Here is a 27074-nt window from a genome sequence, read left to right on the forward strand (position 1 = left end):
ATATGCACCCAACACAGGAGCACCAGCATATGTGAAACAAATACTAACAGAACTAAAGGGGGAAATAGACTGTAATGCATTCATGCTAGGAGACGTCAACACACCACTCACCCCAAAGGATAGATCCACCGGGCAGAAAATAATAAGGACATGGAAGCACTGAACACGGTAGAGCAGATGGACCTAATAGATATCTATAGAACTCTACATCCAAAAGCAACAGGATATACATTCTTCTCAAGTGCACATGGAACATTCTCCAGAATAGACCACGTACTAGCCCACAAAAAGAGCCTCAACAAAAAAAAAATATTGAAATTCTACCAAACAACTTTTCAGACCACAAAGGTATAAAACTAGAAATAAATTCTACAAAGAAAACAAAAAGGCTCACAAACACACGGAGGCTTAACAGCATGCTCCTAAATAATCAATGGATCAACGAACAAATTAAAATTGAGATCAAGGAATATATAGAAACAAATGACAACAATAACACAAAGCCCCAACTTCTGTGGGATGCAGTGAAAGCAGTCTTAAGAGGAAAGTATATAGCGATCCAGGCACACTTAATGAAGCAAGAACAATCCCAAATGAATAGTCTAACATCACAATTATCGAAATTGGAAAAAGAAGAACAAATGAGGCCTAAAGTCAGCAGAAGGAGGGACATAATAAAGATCAGAGAAGAAATAAACAAAATTGAGAAGAATAAAACAATAGCAAAAAATCAATGAAACCAAGAGCTGGTTCTTTGAGAAAATAAACAAAATAGATAAGCCTCTAGCCAAACTTATTAAGAGAAAAAGAGAATCAACACAAATCAACAGAAACACAAATGAGAACGGAAAAATCACGACAGACTCCACAGAAATACAAAGAATTATTAAAGACTACTATGAAAACCTATATGCCAACAAGCTGGAAAACCTAGAAGAAATGGACAACTTCCTAGAAAAATACAACCTTCCAAGACTGACCAAGGAAGAAACACAAAAGTTAAACAAACCAATTACGAGCAAAGAAATTGAACTGCTAATCAAAAAAATACCCAAGAACAAAACCCCCGGGCCAGACGGATTTACCTTGGAATTTTATCAGACACACAGAGAAGACATAATACCCATTCCCCTTAAAGTTTTCCAAAAACTAGAAGAGGAGGGAATACTCCCAAACTCATTCTATGAAGCCAACATCACCCTAATACCAAAACCACGCAAAGACCCTGGCAAAAAAGAAAATTACAGACCAATATCCCTGATGAATGTAGATGCAAAAATACTTAATAAAATATTAGCAAACCGAATACAAAAGTATATCAAAAAGATCATACACCATGACCAAGTGGGATTCATCCCAGGGATGCAAGGATGGTACAACATTCAATAATCCATCAACATCATCCACCACATCAACAAAAAGAAAGACAAAAACCACATGATCATCTCCATAGATGCTGAAAAAGCATTTGACAAAATTCAACATCCATTCATGATAAAAACTCTCAGCAAAATGGGAATAGAGGGCAAGTACCTCAACATAATAAAGGCCATATATCATAAACCCACAGCCAACATTATACTGAACAGCGAGAAGCTGAAAGCTTTTCCTCTGAGATCGGGAACTAGACAGGGATGCCCACTCTCTCCACTGTCATCTAACATAGTACTAGAGGTCCTAGCCACGGCAGTCAGACAAAACAAAGAAATACAAGGAATCCAGATTGGTAAAGAAGAAGTTAAACTGTCACTATTTGCAGATGACATGATATTGTACATAAAAAACCCTAAAGACTCCACCCCAAAACTACTAGAACTGATATCGGAATACAGGAAAGTTGCAGGATACAAAATTAACACACAGAAATCTGTAGCTTTCCTATACATTAACAATGAACTAATAGAAAGAGAAATCAGGAAAACAATTCCATTCACAATTGCATCAAAAAGAATAAAATACCTAGGAATAAATCTAACCAAAGAACTGAATGACCTATACTCTGAAAACTACAAGTCACTCTTAAGAGAAATTAAAGGGGACACTAACAAATGGAAACTCATCCCATGCTCGTGGCTAGGAAGAATTAATATCATCAAAATGGCCATCCTGCCCAAAGCAATATACAGATTTGATGCAATCCCTATCAAATTACCAGCAACATTCTTCAATGAACTGGAACAAGTAATTCAAAAATTCATATGGGACCACCAAAGACCCCGAATAGCCAAAGCAATCCTGAGAAAGAAGAATAAACTTGGGGGGATCTCACTCCCCAATTTCAAGCTCTACTATAAAGCCATAGTAATCAAGACAATTTGGTGCTGGCACAAGAACAGAGCCACAGACCAGTGGAACAGACTAGAGACTCCAGACATTAACCCAAACATATATGGTCAATTAATATTTGATAAAGGAGCCATGGACATACAATGGCAAAATGACAGTCTCTTCAACAGATGGTGCTGGCAAATCTGGACAGCTATATGTAGGAGAATGAAACTGGACCATTGTCTAACCCCATATACAAAAGTAAATTCAAAATGGATCAAAGATCTGAATGTAAGCCATGAAACCATTAAACTCGTGGAAAAAAACATAGGCAAAAACCTCTTGACATAAACATGAGCGACCTCTTCTTGACCATATCTCCCCGGGCAAGGAAAACAACAGCAAAAATGAACAAGTGGGACTATATTAAGCTGAAAAGCTTCTGTACAGCAAAAGACACCATCAATAGAACAAAAAAAACCCTACAGTATGGGAGAATATATTTGTAAATGACAGATCCGATAAAGGCTTGATGTCCACAATATATAAAGAGCTCACACGCCTCAACAAAAAAAAATCAAATAATCCAATTAAAAAATGGGCAGAGGAACTGAACAGACAGTTCTCCAAAAAAGAAATACAGATGGCCAACAGACACATGAAAAGATGCTCCACATCACTAATTATCAGAGAAATGCAAATTAAAACTACAATGAGGTATCACCTCACACCAGTAAGGATGGCTGCCATCCAAAAGACAAACAGCAACAAATGTTGGCAAGGCTGTGGAGAAAGGGGAACCCTCCTACACTGCTGGTGGGAATGTAAACTAGTTCAACCATTGTGGAAAGCAGTATGGAAGGTTCATCAAAATGCTCAAAACAGACTTGCCATTTGACCCAGGAATTGCACTCCTAGGAATTTACCCTAAGAATGCAGCAATCAAGTGTGAGAAAGACCGATGTACCCCTATGTTTATCGCAGCACTATTTACAATAGCCAAGAATTGGAAGCAACCTAAATGTCCATCGATAGATGAATGGATAAAGAAGATGTGGTACATATACACAATGGAATACTACTCAGCCATAAGAAGAGGGCAAATCCTACCATTTGCAGCAACATGGATGGAGCTGGAGGGTATTATGCTCAGTGAAATAAGCCAAGCAGAGAAAGAGAAATACCAAATTATTTCACTCATCTGTGGAGTATAAGAACAAACGAAAAACTGAAGGAACAAAACAGCAGCAGAATCACAGAACCCAAGAATGGACTAACAGGTACCAAAGGGAAAGGGACTAGGGAGGATGGGTGTGTAGGGAGGGATAAGGGGGGGAGGGGGAGGAAGAAGGGGGATATTAAGATCAGCATGCATGGGGGGGTGTGGGAGAAAGGGGAGGGCTGTACAACACAGAGAAGACAAGTAGTGATTCTACAACATTTAGCTATGCTGATGGACAGTGACTGTAAAGGGGTTTATAGCGGGGACCTGGTATAGGGGAGAGCCTAGTAAACATAATATTCTTCATGTAAGTGTAGATTAAAGATAACAAAAAAAAAAAAAAGAGAGAGAAAAGGGGGATTACTCCATGATAGGATAAAACTAACTGTAAATCAATGATTAATGCATGCTTTAAATATCCTTAATTTTGATTACTTAAAGGGTGTCAGATGATCGGCTATGGAGGTACACTCTTCTGATAATATTCGTTTCTCTTAAAAAAAAGAAAAAAAAAAGCAGTTCCTGTGTGGTGACCTCCAATGAGTTCTACACAATGGTATAAAGGGCAGATCAAAGTGTGGGCAAAGGGTCTGTTTGTGTTTACACAGAGGATCAAAGCCTAATTTGGCTACCCAGAAAATGAACTAAGATACGATATGAAGAAGAACTTCCAACATCAGCACTCTCGGGAAGACTCATGCCAGAAGATGATTATCAAAAAACCCCAACAAAGATCCACGCATTGCTACAGCTGTAGATGCACTCATCCCACCAGCTCCTGGACTTGCCATGGGAATGAAGGAGATCTCTAAGCTGGCCTGTGCATACAGTAAAACAACAAATTTGACTGGATCTATACTGTCGGAACTCAACCAAGAATTAGGAGAAGTGCAAGTTGTAGCGCTCCAAAATCTTATAACTGCAGACTATCTACTGTTAGAAGAACATATGGGATGTGAACAGTTCCCAGGAATGGGTTGTTTTAATTTGTCTGATTTCTCTCAGACTCTTCAAGTACAGTTGGACAATATCCATTATATCATAGACAAATTTTCACAAATGCCTAGGGTGCCTAACTGGTTTTCTTGGCTTCACTGGAGATGGCTCGGTAATTATAGATCTGCTTTGGTTATGTAACTGTATTCCTATTATGTTAATGTGTGTGCGCAATTTAATTAGTAGTTTAAAACCTATACATGCTTAAGTTACTCTACAAGAAGATATGTCAAAGAAACAATCAATCTTCCCATGTTTTCTTCCATCTGCTACCTCTATAGCTTTTCTTCTTCCTTCCTAATTACAACCCTTAAATAGAATTCGTGCCTCATATCGAATTCACCGAGTATCATAACTCCTCCAAGTGCTAAAGATACCTCAAGACAAATGCTGGGCATAGAAGCCACAGGGCATAAATCTGCATAGAAGTAAAAAGCTAACCTTTTCAAACAATATGGCTTCTCTCTCACTTATCAACTTTACATCTCCCTGTATGGCCCCAGAAGATGACTGGTTAGCCAGAGACGGGTAAGATTCCTCAAGGGAGGAACAACCTAAGACAGGCACAGTCGCAGGGGGGCCATCAGGTGAGAAATTGGGGATCAACAGAGGTGAAGCTTAAAACCTCACCACCCCTGTTTTGAGAGAAATCTTCTGCATCCGTGGATGTTTTCTTGCCCTTGTCTAGCTTGGATTAACACATAGTCTACAGGCACACACCTGATCATCTACATTTGCTCTCTTACAACACTAAACTAAGTTTTCTACCTTTATCTTACATCTACCTACCACTTCAGCATTTTATTGAAAACAATAATAATAATAATAATAATAATAATAATAATAATAATAATAATAAAGGGATAAATGTGGGATCCACATATAAATCAAGTATAAAAATCAAACAAATATTCATATTTGACCTGATTGTTTGTAGTTCATAATGCGTGATCAAAACCTAAAGTTTCTGTGATGACTGCCCTTGCAGTGTTCACCATGTAAGAACTTATTCACTATGTAAGAATTTGTTCACCATGTAAGAACTTGTTCGTTATACTTCAGAAGATTGGAGACTGTTGAGAATTAGGCTTGGGGTTGATTAATGATTGTACATTGAGTCCCCTATACAGAATTTTATTGTTGTTAACAACCATTTGATCAATAAATATAAGATATGCCCTCTCAAAAAAAAAAAAAGAGTTAGGGGAAAGAAAATGTGTCATTTTTCCAAACATTTGATGTAATTTCCCCTAAAGTGAGAACTTTAAACAGTGGCCCCTTATTTAGATCCACGAAAGGGATAGCTTTTCGTAGTCATAGTTATGCTGAAATATCTTCAGCTTCCTTAAGGCAGCCTACCAAAAGCAAACTCTTCTTTTCTGAGAGCAATGGGCATGTTAAAATAGTCCTTGGGAAAAGTAAAGGATATAAATATCAAGATGATGGTAAATATGAGCTGTCTTAAAATTAAATCATGAAATTCTACAGTCAAAAAAAAAACCAAACTTCTCAAAGCATGAATCTGAACTAGGGTGAGGAGGGTCAAAAAAGGTTTTAATTTTTACTACATATTCTCATAACATTCTATAGTCATCTTCTATAATACTTACTACAGTTTAATAGTATATGTTTAAGTTCTTATTTAAACAATATTCCAAACCCCCACCCACAGCAAGTTGCAGGAGGGCAGATGTGTCTGGCTCATTACCCTCAAGACCTAGTATAACAATTGCCACAGAGCAGGCACTCAACACATACTGTTTATGTGTATAATAATTCCAGTTACTACTATGGTCAGTATTTTCTATTAGACATATAATTCTATATATATGTCCCTTTTCTATAAGCTTAGAAAAATAGCTGGAATATGCATCAAATCATTAGTAATAAGAAGTATGAGATTAGAGGACTAGCCGAGACATTTCAACTACTCATTTCATATACTCAGAAAATGTGGCATAAAGAGAAAATGTTTTTTTTCTTATACTTTCTATTAAGACAATGTAATTATATTAAAAATAGCAAACTCTCAAAGTAAGTAAAATAGATTTAAAGTTCTTTTTAAAGCCATAAATTAAAGTGGAGAAGTGAACACATGAAAATATCAGTAACAAATTTTACAACTAAAATTTCACTTTATTAGGCTCTGGGAATCTAAAGAATGAAGAGTCATGCAAAGAAGTCCCGCTCAGAATCAGAATCACCTCTAAAACTTTGAAAAACCTCAAATAAGCAGTCCATTGATGGAGATTGGTTCCCTGGGTAGGACATGAAGTAGAAGAATGTGCATTTTAAAAGGCTTAGCAGATGACTCTGAAGTACAGCCAGATTTGATAAGCACTAAAAAAGAAACTTCTTTACTGAAGTATAACTTACATATAGTAAAAAATACACCCATTATAAGGGTAGTTTGATAAATTTTGACAACAAACACCCCTAAGTACCATCACAATCAAGAAGTATTTCCAACACTTCAAAAGGTTCCCTTAAGCCCTTTGCCTGTTATCGCCCCCTCCCCTGGCCTCAAACAGCCAGTTGTCTGCTTTCTGTCACTTTACATTAAATTTGGTATTTTATAGAGTTTCATATGGAATCATACAGAATGGACCCTTATGTCAATTCTTTTACTCAGCATAATGTTTTCAAAATTCATCCAAGTTGTCACCTGCATTGATAGCTCATTACTTTTTATTGATGAGTAGTACACCACAATATATTCATCCATTGGCCTATTAATGGGCCTGTGATTAACTTCCAGTTTGGGGCTATTATAAATAACATTTATAATAAGAATGTGTTATGAACATTCTTATACAAATTCTTATACAAATCTTTGTGTGGATATAAACATTCAGTTCTATTGTGTAAATAGCCAAGAGTAGGATAATTGCATCATATGGGAAGTATAGGTTTACCTTTTTAAGAAATTTCTACACTGTTTTCCAAAGGAATTGTGCCATTTTATATATTTCAAACACCAATGTATAATAATTCCAGTTACTACTATGGTCAGTATTTTCTATTTCAATAAGCCATACTAGTTTTGATGAAATATTAACTCACTGTGATTTAATTTGAATTTCACTGATAACTAATATCACTGTTTCATGTGTTACTGGTCATTCATACATCTTTTTAACCCATTTTTTCAATTGTACTATTTGTCTTATTAGCAAGTTGAATGAGTTGTTAGTATATTTTGGACTCAAGTCATTTTCAAATACATTTTGCAAATACTTTCTCCCACACTGTAGATTGCTTTTTGTTGTTGTTTTCTTAATATCTTTCAAAGAACAGAAGCACACATTTTGATGGAGCCCAATTTATCAGTGTTTTTTCTTTCATTGTTTACATTATTTCCTATGTAGAAAATCCCTGACTACCCTAAGGTCTCAAAGATTTTCTATTTTCAATTTAAGAAATTTTGTAGTTTTGGTTCTTACATTTAAATCTGTGACTCATTTGAAGTAATTTTTTTTCATTTAGCTTTTGGTATGGGGTAAGGGGTTAGGCTCATTTTCCCATTTTTGAAATCTAGTTATTCTCATGATATCTCTTGACGAGATTATCCTTTTCCCCCTTAATTACTTTTGCACCATTCTCAAACATCATTTGAACATTTATGTATGGGTCTATTTCAGGACTCTGTATTCTGACCCCTTCGTCTATGTATGCACCAATACCACCCAAAATAAGTAGAAGGAGAAAATAATGATAAATAAGGAAACCAATGACAGAAAATGGACAATCAATAGCAAAAGCCATCAAAAAAAAAAGATGGTTATTTGAAAAGTTCAATAATAATTAATCCTTTCACTGGGCTAAAAGAAAGAAAACACAAATTAGGAATATCAGGGGCAAAAAAGGGACATCAGAACAGATACTACAGACATTAAAAGAATAATAAACAAATATTATGACTAACATTATGCCAAATAAATTCAACAACTTAGACAAAATGGACAAATACCTTGAAAGCTCAAATTACCAAGAATATGATGTGAATAGCTCTATACCAACTAAAGAAATGTAATTTATAATTTCAACTCTTCCCAAAATAAAATCCAAGCCCACATAGCATCACTGGTCAATTCTATTATTATTTACTCTATTATTGTCAAGGAACAATACTAATTCTACATAAACTCTTCCAGGAAGCAGAAGAGAAGGGAACTCTTCCCAACTCATTTCACTATCTTGTTATCAAAACCAAAGTCATTACAGGTAAATTAAACTACAGGAAATATTCCTCATCAACACAAAAAAATTCTTGAAAAGATAATATGCTGTGGCTAAGTAGGATTCATCCTATGAACTTAAGGTTGTTTTAGCTTTCAAAAATCAATCATACAGCATCTTACTGTAATGGGGATTGGGGGGGGGACCTGGTGAAGGGGGAAGCCTAGTAAACATAATGTTCTGCATGTAATTGTAGATTAATGATAACAAAAAAAAAAATCAACCAATGTAGTTATTAATAGAATAAAAGACACAAATCACATGAAACCTCAACAAATACAGAAAAAGCACTTGACAAAGTCTAAAATGCATTTATGATAAAAATTCTCATCAAACAAGGAACAAAAGGAAACTTCTGACAAAGACTTGTATGAAAAACCTAAAATTCACATAATTCTTACATATGGAAAAGCACCCTTAAAATCAGTAACGAAACAAAACAAAGATGTTCACTCTCACATTTTCTATTCAGTGTTGTACTGGCAATTCTTGTCAGTACAAAAAAAAAAAGCAAGGAAATATTTTCCTTTGCAGACCTTATGATTATACGTATAGAAAATTCTAAGTAATCAAAAAAACCTTTTAAAACAAGTGAGTGAGTTTTAGCAAGGTTTAACATACAAGGTCAATATATAAAACTCAAATGTATTTCTGTACTAGTAATGAACAACCAGAAAGTGAATTTAAAAAGCAATACCATTTACAACAACATCAAATGGTATAAAATATGTAGGGATAAATTTATCAACATATTAAGACCTGTATATTATAGCATATAATTTTTAAAAACTAGATGATATATATACTAACCCCTACAGTAAGGCTTTTTATTAAGGAGAGGAACTCAATATAAAATTCCCTTCTGAATGCCAACCAAGGGGGGACCTTCAGTTACTCCTGTGCCAACAAGCCATGATCATAAGGTGACCTTGCTTATATGGCTGTCTCACAAAACAGTATTAGTCTCATAACCTACACAGTATTTAAAAATTCAAGCCATAAATATAAGCTAGTAAAATAAACCCACTACTGAAACTCAGTCTATGATGTTCCTTACCCTCATAATTCCTTTCTTTGTGTTCTTTTACCAACTGACAAATCTGGAAGTAAATTGCACCATGTAATAAGCAATAGAAGTCATGGGGAAGGTTTTCTCTTTGAAATGCAGTAACTAAAGAATACCTCCTCAGGTCTTTAACAGTTCTGCTACAGAAAAATAATCTCCCAAAGGTAATTTAGCCCTTATTAAACCCTATTCACATTTTTTAAAGCACTTAACTACAAAAGCCTGTTTGAAAATGGATGTTTTCAGCAAAACCAAGACTCCTCATTATAGAGACCGTTGCTATGAGCAACTAAAAAATTACAGAGTGGTGATTTGTTTTACAACAGATATCAATGAAGACTCTTAAATAGGTTTTCCAATAAATTTAAAAGTTATATATTAAGAGTTACTTAAAGTTTTACTCTTCAGGAATATATGTATCACATAAAACAAACACAAACAACACATATTAAGAGCTTAGTATGAATCAGTGCCTCATATAAAGATCTTTTAAAACTACAGCTATGCTCAAATTATCAGCAACCCCAAATAAGGAAACAAAGGCACAAAAACCTTAAATGACTAGCCCAAAACTGCACCTAAAAAGAGAAAGGTAGGATTTCAAACCAGAAGTATGCACTATTTTCATTTCAGTAAGCAAGGTAGAACCAATTAATTAAATGTTTATTGCGAACCTTCTGCAATGCTTTTCCATTTAAAAATTCTACTCTGGTATTTCAACATTTTTTTCTTTTTAAAACTGATTTTATTCCTGTTTCCATTTCAACTGAATTTCAATTCAATTTTCAACAACAGAAAAACATCCCCTTTTTAATTAACTCAAATTGCCCTCTGTTAAAACACGCACACACACATCAAGTGCCTCTCTTAGAAGTAGGAAACTTTCTAATATACAGATGTGTGTGTGTATGCTAGCAAAAATAAGCATATTACTGCATTTTCCTGCAAAAATGAAAAACAGGCCAAAAGACATATTAAACCAAATAAAGGCATGAAAAGAGAGCTCAAACAACAACAAAAATTCTTCCTGAAGAAACTAAGTATGTATAAATCATTCTTTATATATAAACAAAAAATAAATAAGTAACAAAAATTACTACAAGCAAGTTTCACCTTATATTTACTTCTAAAGATGTTAAAAGTTGCTTTTCCCTGGCACCCCACAAAAAAAAAAATACTCTTCCTCAAGATTCACTGAACTCATTTCCATTTTTGAAAGTTACATAATTAAAATGGATTTTTTTTTTAAATGAGAACATGATCTAAAAGGGAAAAGAGAAAGCACAATTATGCAAAAACAATCTACAGCAACAACTCACTAATCCAGATAATTATTCTAGCAAAATTAACTCAGAAAGAAAAAAAAAAGTTTTCTGAGCAATGGAACCCAGTACATGTATTCATTTCATTCCCTAAGAAGTCCTCATGAAATCTAGCCTCTTAATTTAGAGATAATTCCAGTAAGTATGACTACCAGATTAGAAGAATAAAACCAAAAGAAGAGAAAAACAAAATACTGCTACCAGTAGGCATTCCACACACAGTAACAAGAATTAAGTTAAAATATAGTTGAAGAACAAAAAAAACTATCAAAAAATACACAACTTCAAGACTTACTATAAAACTACAGTAATCAAGACAGTGGATGCTTGTGAAGAATAGACAAATCAATGAATAGAATAAAAAGTCCAGAAATAGACCCACATGAAAATAGTCAACTGACCTTTGACAAAGGAGCAAAGGCAATACAATGGAGTAAAGATTACTCTTTTCAACAAATGGTGCTAGAAAAACTGGATATTCACATGCAAAAAAAATGTGGACACAGATTTTATACCCTTTACAAAAGTTAACCAAAATGCATCACAAACCCAAATGTCAAGTGAAAAATTATAAAATTCCTAGAAGATAATACAGGAGGAAAATGGTGATGACTTGGGTTGGGCAATGACTTTTTATATATAACACCACAGGCATGATCCATGGAAGAAATAACTGATGAATTGACTTCATTAAAATTAAAAACATCTGCTCTGTGAAAGACACCTTTAAGAGAATAAAAAGAGAAGCCACAGACTGGAAGAAAAAATTTGCAAAAGACACATCTCATAAAGGCCTATTATCCAAATATACAAAAGGCTCTTAAAATTTCACAATATAAAAACAACCTGATTATAAATGAGGCCAAAGACCTTAGCAGACTCCTCCCCAAACAGATATAAAAGTGACAAATAAGCATATGAAAAGATGATCCATCATATGTCATCAGGAAATGCAAATTGAACCAACAATGAAATATCACTACACACCTAGTAAAATGGTGGAAATCCAAAACACTGACAATACCAAAAAATGCTGGAAAGGATGTGAAGCAACAGGAACCCTCATTCATTGGTGGCTGGAATACAAAATGGTATGCCCACTTTGGAAGACAGTCTGGTGGTTTCGTACAAAACTAAACATACATACTCTACCATACGATCCAGCATCAAGTTCCTTGGTTTTGCCCATAGGAATAGAAAACTATGTCCACACAAAAATCTGCACATAAATGTTTCTAGCAGTTTTAGTCATAATCACCAAAACTTGGAAGGAAAGATGTCCTTCAGTAGGTTAGTGGTAAAATAATCTAGCCAATGGAAAATTATTCAGCTCTATAAACGAGTGAGCTATCGAGTCACAAAACATGGAGGAACCTTAAATTCATACAAGAAGTCAATTTGAAAAGGCTACACAGTGTATGACTTCAATTGTATGGCATCTGGAAAAGGCAAAACTATGGAGACAGTAAAGATCAGTGATTGCCAAGGGGCTTGGGGAGATGAGTAAGTGGAGCATAGAGGATGCTTAGGGCAATGTAACTACTCTGTATGATACTACAGTAGCAGCTACATGTCATTGTAAGTTTGTTCAAATCCAAAAATATACAATATCAAGAGTGAATCCTAAAGTAAACTATGAACTTTGGGTGATGATGTGTCCATGTAGGTTCCTCAATTATAACAAACATACCCACTAAGGGGGATGCTGATAATGGGACAGTGTGCATGTACGGCGGCAGGAGGTATAAGGGAAATCTCTGTAGCTTCCCACTAATTTTACTGTGAATCTAAAACTGCTCTAAAAAGTAACATTTTTTTTAGAAATATACTATTTGAATGCATTTTCTCTAAACTTACTTTGATGAAGGTATACACCCTAACATTCTCCAACAGACCTTGAGGGTATCATTATATAACAGTAATCATACAAAAATTATGACCTAAAACATCAAGAAAATATCAATTACGTTCATCATACTTGAAGAAAGCAAAGAACAATGTGATCCATTTTTTAAATGTTAAAGTGTAATTATGAAATATAAATACATGATTTTAAACTTTAAAAAGCTGTTTGGGAGGCTTAAAGAGCAGGCCTCAGAAATTTGGGCAGTTAACCTTGAAATTATATTATATGAATCACATCACAGAATGACAGCACAGAAAGGAGGCATTTTTGTAACACCATAATCCCATGATTCCTTCTCCACTATTCAGAAAGCTTACCACTTAGAGGCTTGAAATATCATTCTTCCAAGGAACATGGATTTTTTTTTTAAACTTACAAAGCAACTGGCTATTCCTCAAATCCTAGTCTCTTTATTTGTAAATTCTCAATAATTATAAGACAATTTCAAACTACTTACTAAAGAGAAATATACAGTATTTACTTAGTTTCAAATGATTTCAACAGGAGAAAACATGAAAGAAAACAGTGATGCAAAGCAAGATTATACAGTGAGGTGCAAAGTAGTTGACAAAAAAAGTTTTCAGAAAGATACTTGATCAGACACTTAAATAACAATTCAACATGACAATACTAAAGAAAGTTTCCAAATTAAAGCAGACCAAAGAAATTCGTATCTGTCACACACAGCTTTATTGAGATTGCATCTTGAACAGTGATGAGATATGAGAAAGGTGTACAAATGAATCACTACGTCTGCCTTGTGAACATAAATCACCTAATTAAGATCAACAGGTACATACCAGAGGATGAAAGATGCTAAATTCTACAATGTGATGTTATACTACTCTTCCATATTATTATTTTAGGAACAACTTTTTCCTTTTTAAATATGATACAGTGTGAGTCTCCACAAGGAAAAATATTTATAAACCTGTACAAATGTTCCTCTGAACAAATTCTCTATTTTGAAGGTTCATGTGAATAGATCTTTGAATGCACAAGAATAAATGAATAATGAGTAAGGCGGCTTTAAAAGTAACTGCCAAGGTCCAAGCAAAGAAGGGAGGGAGGAAGTTGTATGTACACAAATTAAAATCACTACTAAAAAGGTCGTGCTTTCACTGTTCCTTTTCCTTTTTGATCTCTTCCTGACTACTCATAAAGCCAAGTGCTCTAAACTCAAAACACCACTAAATATTCCATGTTCACAGCCACCTCAAACTTACAGAATGCTTTAACTCTCAAACTCATGTTAGTTCTTACCCTTAGTTTTTTTAAAAACAGGAACTCAGATACTCTTATGCATTTTTCTGTTAATATTACCCATCTACTCCCAAGTTCTACATCAAAACTAAGAAGCAGGGCTTTTATAAATGGGAGAAAGTAAGGAATAAAACTATTGTTCTTTGCAATGCTGGCCAAAGAAAAAATTTTTTGTTTTCTTCCTGAAAGAAGAGTAAAAAAGAGATTACTGCAAGTTAAATGCCATTTCCCAAACTCTGAAGGCTTTTCCTAACAAGGACAAACATATCAGACTCACTTTGCAGTTTCTACAAATAGAATGCTGTTTCATTTACCATTGTTTAGATAAAGAACATTAGGCCACAAGGAAGTTGTGATTTCATGTCTCACAATAAAAGGTTGTGACCTTTGTTAGTTATAAAATAGTCTGTTAATAACTACCATGAAATGAAAATTTCTCACACACACTGTTCTTGTAAATACAGGTGTGTCTGGTTTTAACAGGAGGCACAATCCTGAAAGTTGTACGTCCACCCAGTCGTATTTCACATCTATCAGAAAAGTTTGCTATTGAAAGTCACTTCCCTCAAGTACTACTGGTATACAATTTGTGCTTTATGATTTAAGATGTCTGAAGCTTACTTTTCTTAAAGAAAGGTAAATTTGCGTATTTCAGACATCTAAAAAGAAAAACTTCCATGAGCCTACCATCAGGTCAACTATCAGGGATTATACCAAGTGCTACTTACTTATGAATGAGAGACAGAAGCAGAGACATGCAGAATTTAGCAGGTAAGTCTGGACAGAATGTTTAGATAAGAAGCTAAAACAAGGAATGGGAGGTTGGATTAGATGACTTCTAAGGTCTTGTACAAACTGTGCACACTGTAAGGTACACTTGAGCAGTGGATGATGGATAAGTACTGACTGGTTTACATTCCTGTCTGTTCTCCCTTGTGAGTGAGATGTCAGGGACACAATCTATGAGCAGAAAATTAAGTTCAATTACCTCTGACATGAAAACTGACCACAACTTAAGACTTAAGTATAAACCAATGTAAACATAACCTAGAACTGATATTTTAGAAAGGCACAAAAATAATTCAATGGAAAAGAATATATCATAAAGAGAACCTCAACTCCTATGTCACACCATACAAAAATTAATTCTACTTGGTAGAAGAAAATACAAAATGTCTTCATCACACGGGGGTAAAGATTTCTTAGGATTTAAAAAGTATTAATAATGAAAGAAAAAATCAATAATTAGACTTTATAAATATTTACAACTTTTGTTCATCAATTGATACCATTAAGAAAATGGCTAAGCAAGCTACAGACTAGAAAATATTCACAGAGGATGTATTTAGCAACATCTAGAATATATAAAGAATCCCTGCAAATCAATAATACACTGACGCACACATCAAGAAGATAAACAAATGGTCAATAAGCACATGAAACAGTGAAAATCATTAGTCACCATGACCCAACAACTCCAATCTTAGGTATATACCCAAAAGAACTGAAAATTAAGCCCACTAAAAAATTTGCAAGAATGACATAGCAGTTTTATTAATAGTAAAAACCTGTTAATAATCAAAATGTTCATCAACATGAGAACGGATAAACGATTTGTGATTTATGCAATGGAATACTACATAGTCTTTAAAAGGAACAAATTACTGGTACTTGCAACAGCATGAATGAATCTCATATATATTAAGCAAAAGAAGTCAAATGATTTTATTTATATAAAGTAATAGAATCAGCAAAACTAATCTATGGTGATAGAAATCAGATCAATGGCTGCTTTTAGAGAGGTGGGGATTGACTGAGAAAGAATAAGAAGAAAGTCTTAAGGGATGATGATAGTGTTCTAAATCTTGGTAGGGCTATCTATGGGTTACACAGATGTGAACATCTGTCAATAATCATAAATTATACATTCAAATAAAGTATACTTTAGCAAATGTAAATCTTATTTCACTCTGAAAAATAATTCTTCAATAAACAAGTACTGCAATTCTAAGCTCGCTTCACAAAGCGTTATCAGTCACCAATTCTGAAATGACATTCTGAGTATCCCAGGCTAAAAATGAGTAAATATATTAGTGTAGTAGCACCCAGATTTCTTTCTGTTGGCAAAGAATAGAAAAGGAAAGAGAATTACAAACATGGGAAGAGAAGATACTACTTTGTGGTTTTGGGTTGAAATTAGAAATAAGAGTATAAACTCATAGCTTTTAACAGATATTAACATATGTTCATATATGCATATACATGCATAGGTATATTTGTATGTGTATACATGTGTGTGTGTGTTTGTGTACACACAGTGAATTTGTATGTATTTATTCTCTCTCTCTCTCTCTCTCCCACACACACACATACACACACTTCCTAGTTTTGCAGCTGAAAGGGCCTGGAAGTACATACCATTATCAAATAAAAGGACCCAGGGCGTCTTGGAGAAATGTCTGTTTCTGAACTAGAGCACAGAAATTACAAGATGGGCCTGGAACAACTTGTTGCACCAAGAAAGTAGTTATCAAAAAGCCATAAGAACATGCCAAAAGGACAGCTTAACAAGTAACCAGTGGCCAAATCTGGGACAATTTTAGCATCAAAATAAATAATGATAGTAATCACTATACTAAACTCAAGATAAGAATCCATGATTCCACACTGATATAAGTGAATATATGGGGAAAGAAGGGAAAGCTTCTGCTTACATTAGAGAATCAACTAAGGAATACGTAAGGAATGAGGGATTGACAAAACCATCAATGGATGCTAAATCTAGTGCATAAAACTTTGATCAGGAACAATGTATTTACATAATCTCAAAGATCCACTTACAGAACACTTTTTAAGTACAAAGGGAAAATAAGAAACTTTTAAGGGGAGAAACTTAGCAGACAGTCCTCTAAGCAAGTGACCAAAGCTACTTGGAACTAAGACATTATGGGCCTCCTGACATGCACTGAGAACACATCACTTCTATGGAACCTGTGTTGAAAATGCATACCCAAATAAATTGTGAAGAAGGACCACACAGACCCCAAAGGAGGACACTGTACAAAACAACCTGTACTTTAAAGAAAGGCAAGGAACTGTTCCGGTTGCAGAGAGACCAGAGAGAGAATGACAATTAAATCCTGGATTGAATCCTGGATCAGGGAAAAATAAAAGCTGTAAGAAACCCTATGAAGTTGATATTACTTTACCTTTCTGCAAATAAGGAATCCCTTTAAAATGTTTAAGTAATTTTCCCAAAGTCATATAGTTAGCATAGAGTAAACAGTACATCTAAGGTATGTACTCTCAGTATCAACTGTACTAGGCAGGTTGCTATCTTCCTGGCTAGCTGTATGAGAAAGCTCTAGTCACAGTCAGAAATCTTTGTACACACTAAATTCAGTTAAGGTTAAGTATTCTCTCATATTCTTTAATAAAAATAATCAAATGTATCACCCTGACTTTATCAAAGTTGAACATCTCAAGATATCATACTAAAAAAAAAAGACACCGTGAATGAAAGAATATGTCATTCGTTTACTCTAGAGCAACTTACTTTAGAAAAATAAAATTAAACATAAATGAAAGTAAGCTCTAGCTGATGTGATAAATAAAAATTATAATAGAAGCAATTGTAACCTGTAAAAACTGAGTAATAACAAATAAAAACTCACACTGTTAGCACATTACTGAATTCAAATGTCCATACTTACAAAAGGTACACATACCTTTTCCTAAATGTGTGTTTATGCTCATGTATCTAGCTGTTCCTGTAAGGCTCTTGTGTTCTCTGTATGGTATGTGTTTCTTTGTCTCTGGATCAATATATTCCTTTGCCAAACCAAAATCTATAATGTGAATAACTTGCTGGGTTTTAGTTCCTGGTCGTCCTATTAAGAAGTTCTCGGGTTTTACATCTCTGTATATCAAGTTCTTTGAATGAACATATTCCATGCGAGAAATCTTGATTCAAAAAAAAAAGAAGATAAATTTTATTTTATGCTTTGACTAACATAAAAAAGCATGATAGAGGCAAGACAGAACTTTCACAATGAAAACAACATAAAATAAAAAATACAGAAGTTGTTTCAACCCTTTAAAGTAACATGATACCGGACCTAGTTTCTCATATCCAGTAATGATTAAAAATATTTTATTAGACTATTATGGTCACTGATAAATGAAAGTGAGTTTAATGAATTATTTTCATATCAGTAAATTTGATTCAATCAGTACTTTAAATGATGCTACCTCATAAAATCAAAAGGGTTTTTGATATAAAATCTTGAACTGTATAAAGCATAAACAGACATTCATTAAGTTGTAATTTCTTTTTATCAGTTCAATAATCAGACTTTTAGACTTACAGTAAAGAAACTTAGAGTCTAAATTATAAAATAAAAACAACTCATACTCTTCAGGATGTCTTCCTTTTTCTTTTTTTAAAAAATTTGTTTCCTTTATTTTTTTCCTTTGGTATTAAATATTTTAAAAGATCTTAAAACTAAAAAATTTTGGAATAAACTAATAATATAGCACATTTTTATTACTTGTTTTACACATTCTCAAATATGTTCATTGTACAAACTGTCACAAAATAAAACAATATAAATTAAGAAAATAAAATTGCTTCATTTAATGACAATCATGGTTGATAATGCAATATAAACATAGAGTCACTAAGGCCATTTTTGTTTGTGAACACATTTTGGATCACATAATTTATAATATTCTATGACCTATACTTTAACTAGTGATATATTATGAGCATTTTCCAGGTCATGAAACATTCTTTTAATATACACTTTTTAATGGCTGCATATTACTTTAGTTATTAATAATTTTTTCAACCAACCTGTTATTTCTGCACATTTGGGTTGTTATAAACATCTGCGCCCAAAAAATTTTAAATACATTTGCATATCTCCAAGGGGAAAATGTGTAGAAGTGGAATTAATGAGTCAATGGATAAAAATAATGTTAAGACCTCTTGCATTTATTTCAAAACTGCCTTAAAGTCACCCTCTAAGTTGTTTCCTAACAGGTTCCCTGAAATTCAAATAACTTGTAAGACTCCTTCATTAGTTGTTTCTTCTTTTTCTAGGTCATTAGTAGTTAATACCAAGATTAAGAACCCATGTTTCTGAGGGTTCTCTTTTCTAAGTATTCTTTTTTTACATGAAAAGTGTACTGGAAATCAGTTAATTCTCAAAGTAAGATTTAAAAGTCTGATCTAAAAGTAATAGGATAGTGATTCTTCCACACAAATAAAATACATTGGATTCAATTATTTTAAATTATATGTATCCTAAAAAGACAGTGATAAGAAAAAACAAAAACATTTTTATGAGGTCAAATGTTTGGTAAAATGTCACCAAACTTTAACCTTTTAATATAAACTTGTAACCAAACAAACCAATCAGTCAAACAACTTCAAAACATGCTGCTTTACTTACCAGCTGGATAGCTATCATGAGAACAGTTTTCAGAGAAAACGTTCTGTCACACAAGTCAAACAAGTCTTCCAAACTAGGCCCCAGCAGTTCCAGCACCATAGCATTGTATTTACCACAAGGGCCAAAATAGTAAACTTGAGGTATACCATCTGAGTGAAAAGAAAAAGGATTTTAATCATTTCCTCTTCTAAATACCAAACTTTTCTTTCTAGAAAATCAACAAATAATTTTTAAAAATCTTGTAGTTTGAAGAACTGCAGCAGAACTTTCACTTTTTCCATACACAATAAACTTATCCTGACCCAACCTCCTCTCTCCCTACACCTTCTCTTTGATGTTCATAGTGCAGGCTCATTACACCCCTACTGCAGCTGCATTACTGAATATATTATAAACAGTGCTTCCCTGGTGGTCTCCACCACCTCGCCAAGACAGGAAGTGCGAATTTCAGCCTTAAATTTCAATAGCCTAGAAAAATACTTGGCACATAGGGAAGATTCACTGTTTTTTGAAAGAGGAATCACTGCTTTTTTTAATAACCCTGTGGTAGGCATGATGCTAAAATCTCCCCCCAGATTCCCATCCTCTGGTGTATATACCCCATACAATCCCCTCCCTGAGCGTGCACAAGATTCCAAGATTTGACTCATGAGATTATGTTGTTATGTTATGTATGTTATGTTATGTAGCAAATGTAAGTAAGGCCCCTATCAGTGGACTGTCAATTAATTAAAAAGGAGATTACTCTGATTGGCTTGACCTGATCAGGCAAGCCCTTCAAAAAAGAGGGTCTAGGAGTCAGAGATATTCAAACCAGCAAAGAAGCTCTCTTTTTAGCCTTAAAGAAGCAAACTACCACGCTGTGGAAGAGCCCACATACCAGGAAATGGGTGGGAGGCTCAAGGAACTGAGGGCCTTGGTCCTACAGTCATGAGAAACTGAATTATGGAAATACCAGTGAGCTTGAGAGGGCTCTAAACCTCAGGTAAGATTGTGTCCAGGCTTACACCTTGACATCTATCTAGCAAGATCCTTGACAGGACCCAACTAAACCATGCCTGGACTCATGACCCATGGAAACTGGGAGATAATAAGGTCTCTTCCAGTGTAGCACAGAGAAGACAAGTAATGACTCTGCAGCATCTTACTACACTGATGGACAGTGACTGCTATGGGGAAGGAGGGGGACTCAATAATATGGGTGAATGTAGTAACCACATTGTTTTTTCATGTGAAACCTTCATAAAAGTGTGTATCAATAATACCTTAATAAAAAAAATAAAAATAAATAGTCTCTTCTTCTATGACACTATTTATTAAATAATTCATTAGGCAATAACACAAAATAATATAGAACCCAAATAAAAAGCCCCAATTCACAGAAATCATCTGCATTTTATTCTTAGAACAGACTCCCAAAAAGCTAACATATTATAGATAATTGATGTATCTTTATAACATTACATTTACTTACTTATTCACCATGAAGAACTGAACTTCTTCCATCTTAGAAGTCTCAGTTTTGTTTCCAAATGGTATGATGATTTTTTATGCTTGTTTTTACTTTCAGTAATTTTAGAAGAGAATAAAACTTCCTAAAGTAAGATAAAATCTTTCCCATTCTTTTTAAAACAAAGAATTTGGGAGCATAATTTCATTCTTGTTGTTTACTCTATCATTCTGAACACTAATTATTGCAGAGGCAGAACAAAAAAACACTGACCTAGAAGGAAGGACAACTAGGTTCTTCATTTGTCCTAATCTTAACTATTCAACCTCTCAAGCAGACTTCAGTTTGCTTATCTAGTGGCTAAGGACAGTTTTTCTCACATGTGACTATGAGTGAAGCAGCAAGACATCTGGGGACAGGGAGGTGATAATGTAATCATGGGAGGGGAGGAGGAAGGTGGACAAGTTCAAAATGTATACATGGTCCCCTCCCCCAGACACAAATATTCTCATACACCCCTGTGTGTATATGTCAGCGCACCCCATCACACACACACACACACACACACACACACACACACACTTTTCCCTTGCCACTGGAAATCATTATCTTATAAGCCACTCTTACCTTATATGGGTAAGATCTACCCCTTGCAGATGTAAAAGCAGGAAAAAAGTTCATAAATGGTGGATGAGGAGCTTACCAAAGTTTATTCCAACTATGAAATACTGCTTTTACTACACTATACACATTAAGAGCCTGGAACTGTGAATAAGACTTACCATGAACTCTCAGCTACTAAGCTTTTAAAATTATTTCTAAATGCCTTTTTCCCCCTTTATACACACACTGAAACTTTTTATTTTTATGCTTTTAATTTAGCAATTTCCCATAACTACTCTTCAGCTTGTTACTTCTTATCAGTATGGTGCAAGGAAAGCAGATCATCACGCTTCTTAGAACTCTATACAGAATGTAAAAATACACAGGTTCTGGGGTTAATGAATGAAAGGACTGTCAAAGGGCTTTTCTACTTCCTTCTGGGTTACCCTCTATGTTCCTAATAGCTGAAGTGGTTGTGAAATGATCTCTGAATGAGGTAGCAATATATTTTGGTTTATTAAATGACTGATTTTTGTAAATGTTTTCAAATGTTTACTAAAAATCTACTACTACACCCTCATGGAATTGGGTTGGACATTATGGCTTAAGTGTGAACAAGACACCACAATCAATGATGATCTAACCCAGGAATCCAAGTTATCGTTAACATTCAAAAATCTACCAATGTAATTCATAGTAACATCTGAATAACCTACCAAAATAACAGAATAAATGTAAATAACTATAAGATCATCTTAATAGATGCAGAGAAAATATCTGACATAACTCTCAGCAAATGTGGAACAGAAGGAAACTTGCTCAACCTGGTAAAGGGCAGCTAAGAAAAACTCATACCTAACATCACATTTAAAGGTTAAAGACTGAATGTTTTCCACTGATGACTGGGAGCAAGACAAGGATGTCCACTTTCACCTCTTCTATTCAAAAGTGTAATGAAGCAAAAACAAAAAACAAAAAGAAGTAAAAGCATTTTCAAAAGTGAACAAAGAGTCTGTTAAATTAAGGGAAACTGAAATAACAAACTGTCCCATATGTTAACAATAATAATAAAATTCAAGCTTTTGAGTAATACTTAGAATTTTGCAAAATTTATATATGCCAGATGACCTCGACAGCTTCCCAATAGTTAAAAAAAATTTTGATTTTTGTGACTCAATTCTGAAATTGTCATATATTAACTACTAGGATTTAATCTGGGGTAATGAGATTTGTCAATATTTGAAAATCTGCCTAACTCAATGAACCAATATTTTCCAAGTGACCAATGACTGCCATTTACAAAATCAAGCACAGGTTAATGATCTATTTAAAGTACAGGGGATTTTAATGTAAGAGCATTGGAAAAGGTTTTTCACATAGTTCTAACTACGCTGCAACTGACCTTTAAGAAACTACCATTTGTTAAGTTATGCTGTACATCAAAAGGATATTCACAAAAAGTTGATTAGTCAAAGTTTACAAAGTTGTAGATTTAACTTTAGTTGGCAGGAATGTGAACTGCTCCATTTTTGGAGTAAAAATGCCCTATCCTTTTCAAAGTAAGCAAAAGTATGCATACAATAATTTTCAAGCTGCACTGTTTGTAGCAATAATAAAAATAACTGAGCATTACCTACACATTCACCAACCCTGGAATAATGAAACTAATTATGCCATACCCATTCTGAGGACTGTAACACAGGCTTTACCTACCTTTAGAAGTAAACTGTGAAGGACAAACTTTTACTGTTTACTTCTTATAATTCTGAGTTGATTAATTAATTTTGCTGTTTACAACAATCAGACATTACTTTTAAAATAAAATGTTTTTAATGAGTCATTAAGCATACATATGAATAGAAAGATATCAGAAAGAAAAACCAGAAAAGTAACAGATTACTAGAAGCATAGATGATTTCTACTTACACTTTAATATTTTTCAAAACTTTCTAAATTGTTACAAAGAACACGTTATTTTCTGCAATCAGGAATAAAATGCACATTGTAAAAATTCTCCTGAGATCACAAAGAAAAACTTGAAGAAAGATTTTAGATCACATTCACTTAATCCATGTATTAACTGTAACTGAACAAGTATTTCTTAAACACCCTCCCTAATAACAAAGTTATATAGCTTTACCTCTACTCTTATTAACTATTAACTTCATTTTGGAGCCCCTAGGAACAAAGCAAAGTACACAGTTTGGACTCTGGTGCCCTATAATGTAACTATGGCTAACTCTCCTTTCCCACCGGACCTCATAACAGAAGGAACACGTCTGTTCCAAGGCTCAGATCTACTCTGACTCATTTTGTTTGAGCTCTTCTAAGGCTGCATTTCAAAAATTTCTATCCTAGTTCTGCCATCCAAGTTCCCAACTATTCTTTTTACCCAAACTTCAAATCTCTTCCTTTCAAACTATCTCTAATTTATAATTATTCACACAGAACTTGTAACAGTTGAGGAAAGGTAAGGTACGCATAAGTAAATCTGCTCTGCTGTATACTTCATACAAGCCAACTCATGGTTGGGAGGAAAATGACTGCATACCGAACATGTACATTCAACCAAACTATATATACAGCATACTTCCGGGTTTCTAAAATAACACTGTGAAAAAGATCTGTAAAGGGACCAAAGGAAACTGATTCAGTTTTCTCCCAAAGTTCCTTTCTTTAATGGTTTCAAAGTGTCTCAAAATTATGTATCTCTACCTTATCCAACATGGCTAAATTCCATAAACAGCGTAGCATTTCATTGAGTAAATTAAACAGAAGCTTAGTCTCCAATCTGCATAAAAATACCTCAGCTTTACCAATCATAAGTTTACCTTAAAATATGATTCGGCACAAATCTTTGATGAACAAAAAAAGATGATCTAACTCTAACTGATTCTTTGAGATACTGTTTTATGAGTCAATGAATACAGAAACTTCAACACAAATTTATGTCACTGAAGTACAGAATCAAGAGTTTTACATTTTTTAAAAATTCAGTAATGTAAATTACACACTGGAAAGGCCGAAGTAGAATTTCATTGCCAGGGACAAGTCTGGGCAGTTTTCTACCACTGAGCAAATGAGTTGAACTGTTAAGAGTTAAGATAAGTTAAACTAACAAGCAGGGCCTGGGGAGTACCCTAAGCAAATACAAAACAAAACAGCCACAGCAACATAAATACAGTGAGCAAGACCAGAAAAGGGTTTTTTAAGTCGGGGGTGGTGAGGGTAAATAGGACAAGAGGAAAAGCTGAGAAGAAGGGCTTAAAAGGAAGAGTAACCAAGGTGTTAAGTTACTACCTGTGTGCCTTGACGGAAGTATTTGGACTCTGAATTGCACGAATGCAATCCAACTCAAGGGCAAAAGCTAGTGTTTGTATTTGTTCTTATATCCAGTGAATTTTCAACTATAAACTTACACTCCACCCAATTCTAATTGTTCTAAAAAATTATTTTTGAGACTACTATAAAAAGCCATCTATTGTGAATTCAAGAGAGTTAGTACTGATCATTTCTAACATCAATAATTTTCAGGGATGCTTACAAGCATCCCTGGTTTTCAGGAAACTACATTTTTTCCCAAGAAAAGCCCAAGAATGGGTAAGATTACAATTATATTATTTGAAAATATAATCTTACCATTACTCCCCCAAAATTAACTTTACTAAACCCTCCATTTTATATTTCAGCATTCCATTTAAGTGACAAAACAACATTAAGTCACAAAACATTAGGAGGTCTAATACTCTTAAAGACTGCTTGGCATTTTATGCCAGGTATTGAAGTTCCTCATAGGTGGGTAATAGCTAAGCATATCATTGAAAAGAAAGAATATCATGATGCTTCTTTCCATTTTCAGGTCTGGTATTGTTCTTGTAGGAGGGATCAAAACAAAAGTTTTAACATTCTTATTAGGAAGTTCAAACTCTACAGATTTGGTTAAGAAAACCTAAAATCTGATTAGAAACACGAAGTACAGGAATTATCACATAGGCTTTCTTCTTTCCCTAGAAGTTTTGCTTTAAGACATTCTTAACCTTTAACATAAATGCTTATTACACTCCTGGCTCAGCAGTTCTCAACATGTGGCCTGGAAATACTTGGGGGCAGTAGTGGTTGGTCCATGAGATCCTCTGAATCAGTCAGTGACATCAAAAGGATTTTTATAATACCACTAAGATGTTATTCACCTTTTCCACTTTCATTCTCTTACAAGTGAACAATCGAGTTTTCCAGAGGCTACGTGACATGTGACATGGCAATGGAGTGAATGCAGTGGAAGATATGAGAATCTAGCTGTTTTCTATTAAGCCTGACATTAAAAAGATGTGCAAAATATGTAAAACAAGGCCACTTTTCTCCCTTTCTTTTATTTGGAAAACATAGTTAGTTGTGATTTTAAATTATAATTATCAACTGTTATAATGAACTAACATAGCAGTATTTTTATGTTTGTTTTAATTTTTTATATGGTAAATATAAATAGCTATAACTCACAACAAAAAAGTTTCTCTGAGATCCTCAGAAAGTTTTAAGAGTATGTAAGGGTCCTGTGACCTAAAAGTTCAAGAACTGCCATCCTAGCTGAGCAGTAAACTCTGATATGAACAAACAGGTGCAATAAGTTCCAGACTTGGTAACAGTTGTTCCATTAAAATACTGTAGCACCCACATTTAGTAGTAAAATTCTACCAATTAACCCCAAATAAAAAGAATGAAGCCACCCCACACCTCACTGTAAAATAGAAGCAATATTTCTTTCTGTGATAATTCTCTTTACACATTTAGAAACTATTCTAAATTTCAAAGAACATTAAAAAATAACATCTACAGTTACTGTTTGTTTAATCAAATCATCAATGAATATTATGTGAATACTAAATGACTATTATATGAATACTGAATAAATAATTACATTATTCATTATTCAGTTATCCATTTGGGGACTACTAATTAAGGAAAAACTAGATTCTCTCTATCATTCTTACCACCAAGCTACAGGCTTATAAACCTTTTCTTCTCACAATGTACTACTTTATATTTAAATCAAAGATAAAAATAAAATATGAAATCATCATATTGTTTTTCATAGCTTTGTTCTTTCTATCATTTTACTATTTATTACATAGGGAATTCCAAAAATGAACTTGTACTTTGGAAAATTAAATCCTTCATTACCATTTAGTCATACCCTATTCAAATGTATGGTTTGTTTTTGTTTGAGATTCCTATGTAATGAATCACTAAAAATACTATAATAACCACATAACATACAATTCTCCT

General features: G+C 34.0%; 1 protein-coding gene across 11 annotated transcripts in view; it reads right to left on the reverse strand.

Annotated features, from left to right (window-relative positions):
- The window catches only part of CSNK1G3 (casein kinase 1 gamma 3), a 127971-nt gene that overhangs the window by 31537 nt on the left and 69360 nt on the right, over window positions 1–27074 (reverse strand). For all 11 annotated transcript variants that reach the window (XM_036903181.2, XM_036903178.2, XM_036903179.2 and 8 more), the window contains exons 5-6: window positions 19739–19887; window positions 18011–18245 (exon numbers count right to left, since the gene is read on the reverse strand). In XM_036903181.2, the coding sequence (XP_036759076.1) occupies window positions 18011–18245; window positions 19739–19887 (384 nt within the window). The remainder of the gene's footprint in view (window positions 1–18010; window positions 18246–19738; window positions 19888–27074) is intronic.

The sequence above is a fragment of the Manis pentadactyla genome, chromosome 13, assembly GCF_030020395.1.
Source record: "Manis pentadactyla isolate mManPen7 chromosome 13, mManPen7.hap1, whole genome shotgun sequence".
Taxonomy (NCBI): Eukaryota; Metazoa; Chordata; class Mammalia; order Pholidota; family Manidae; genus Manis; species Manis pentadactyla.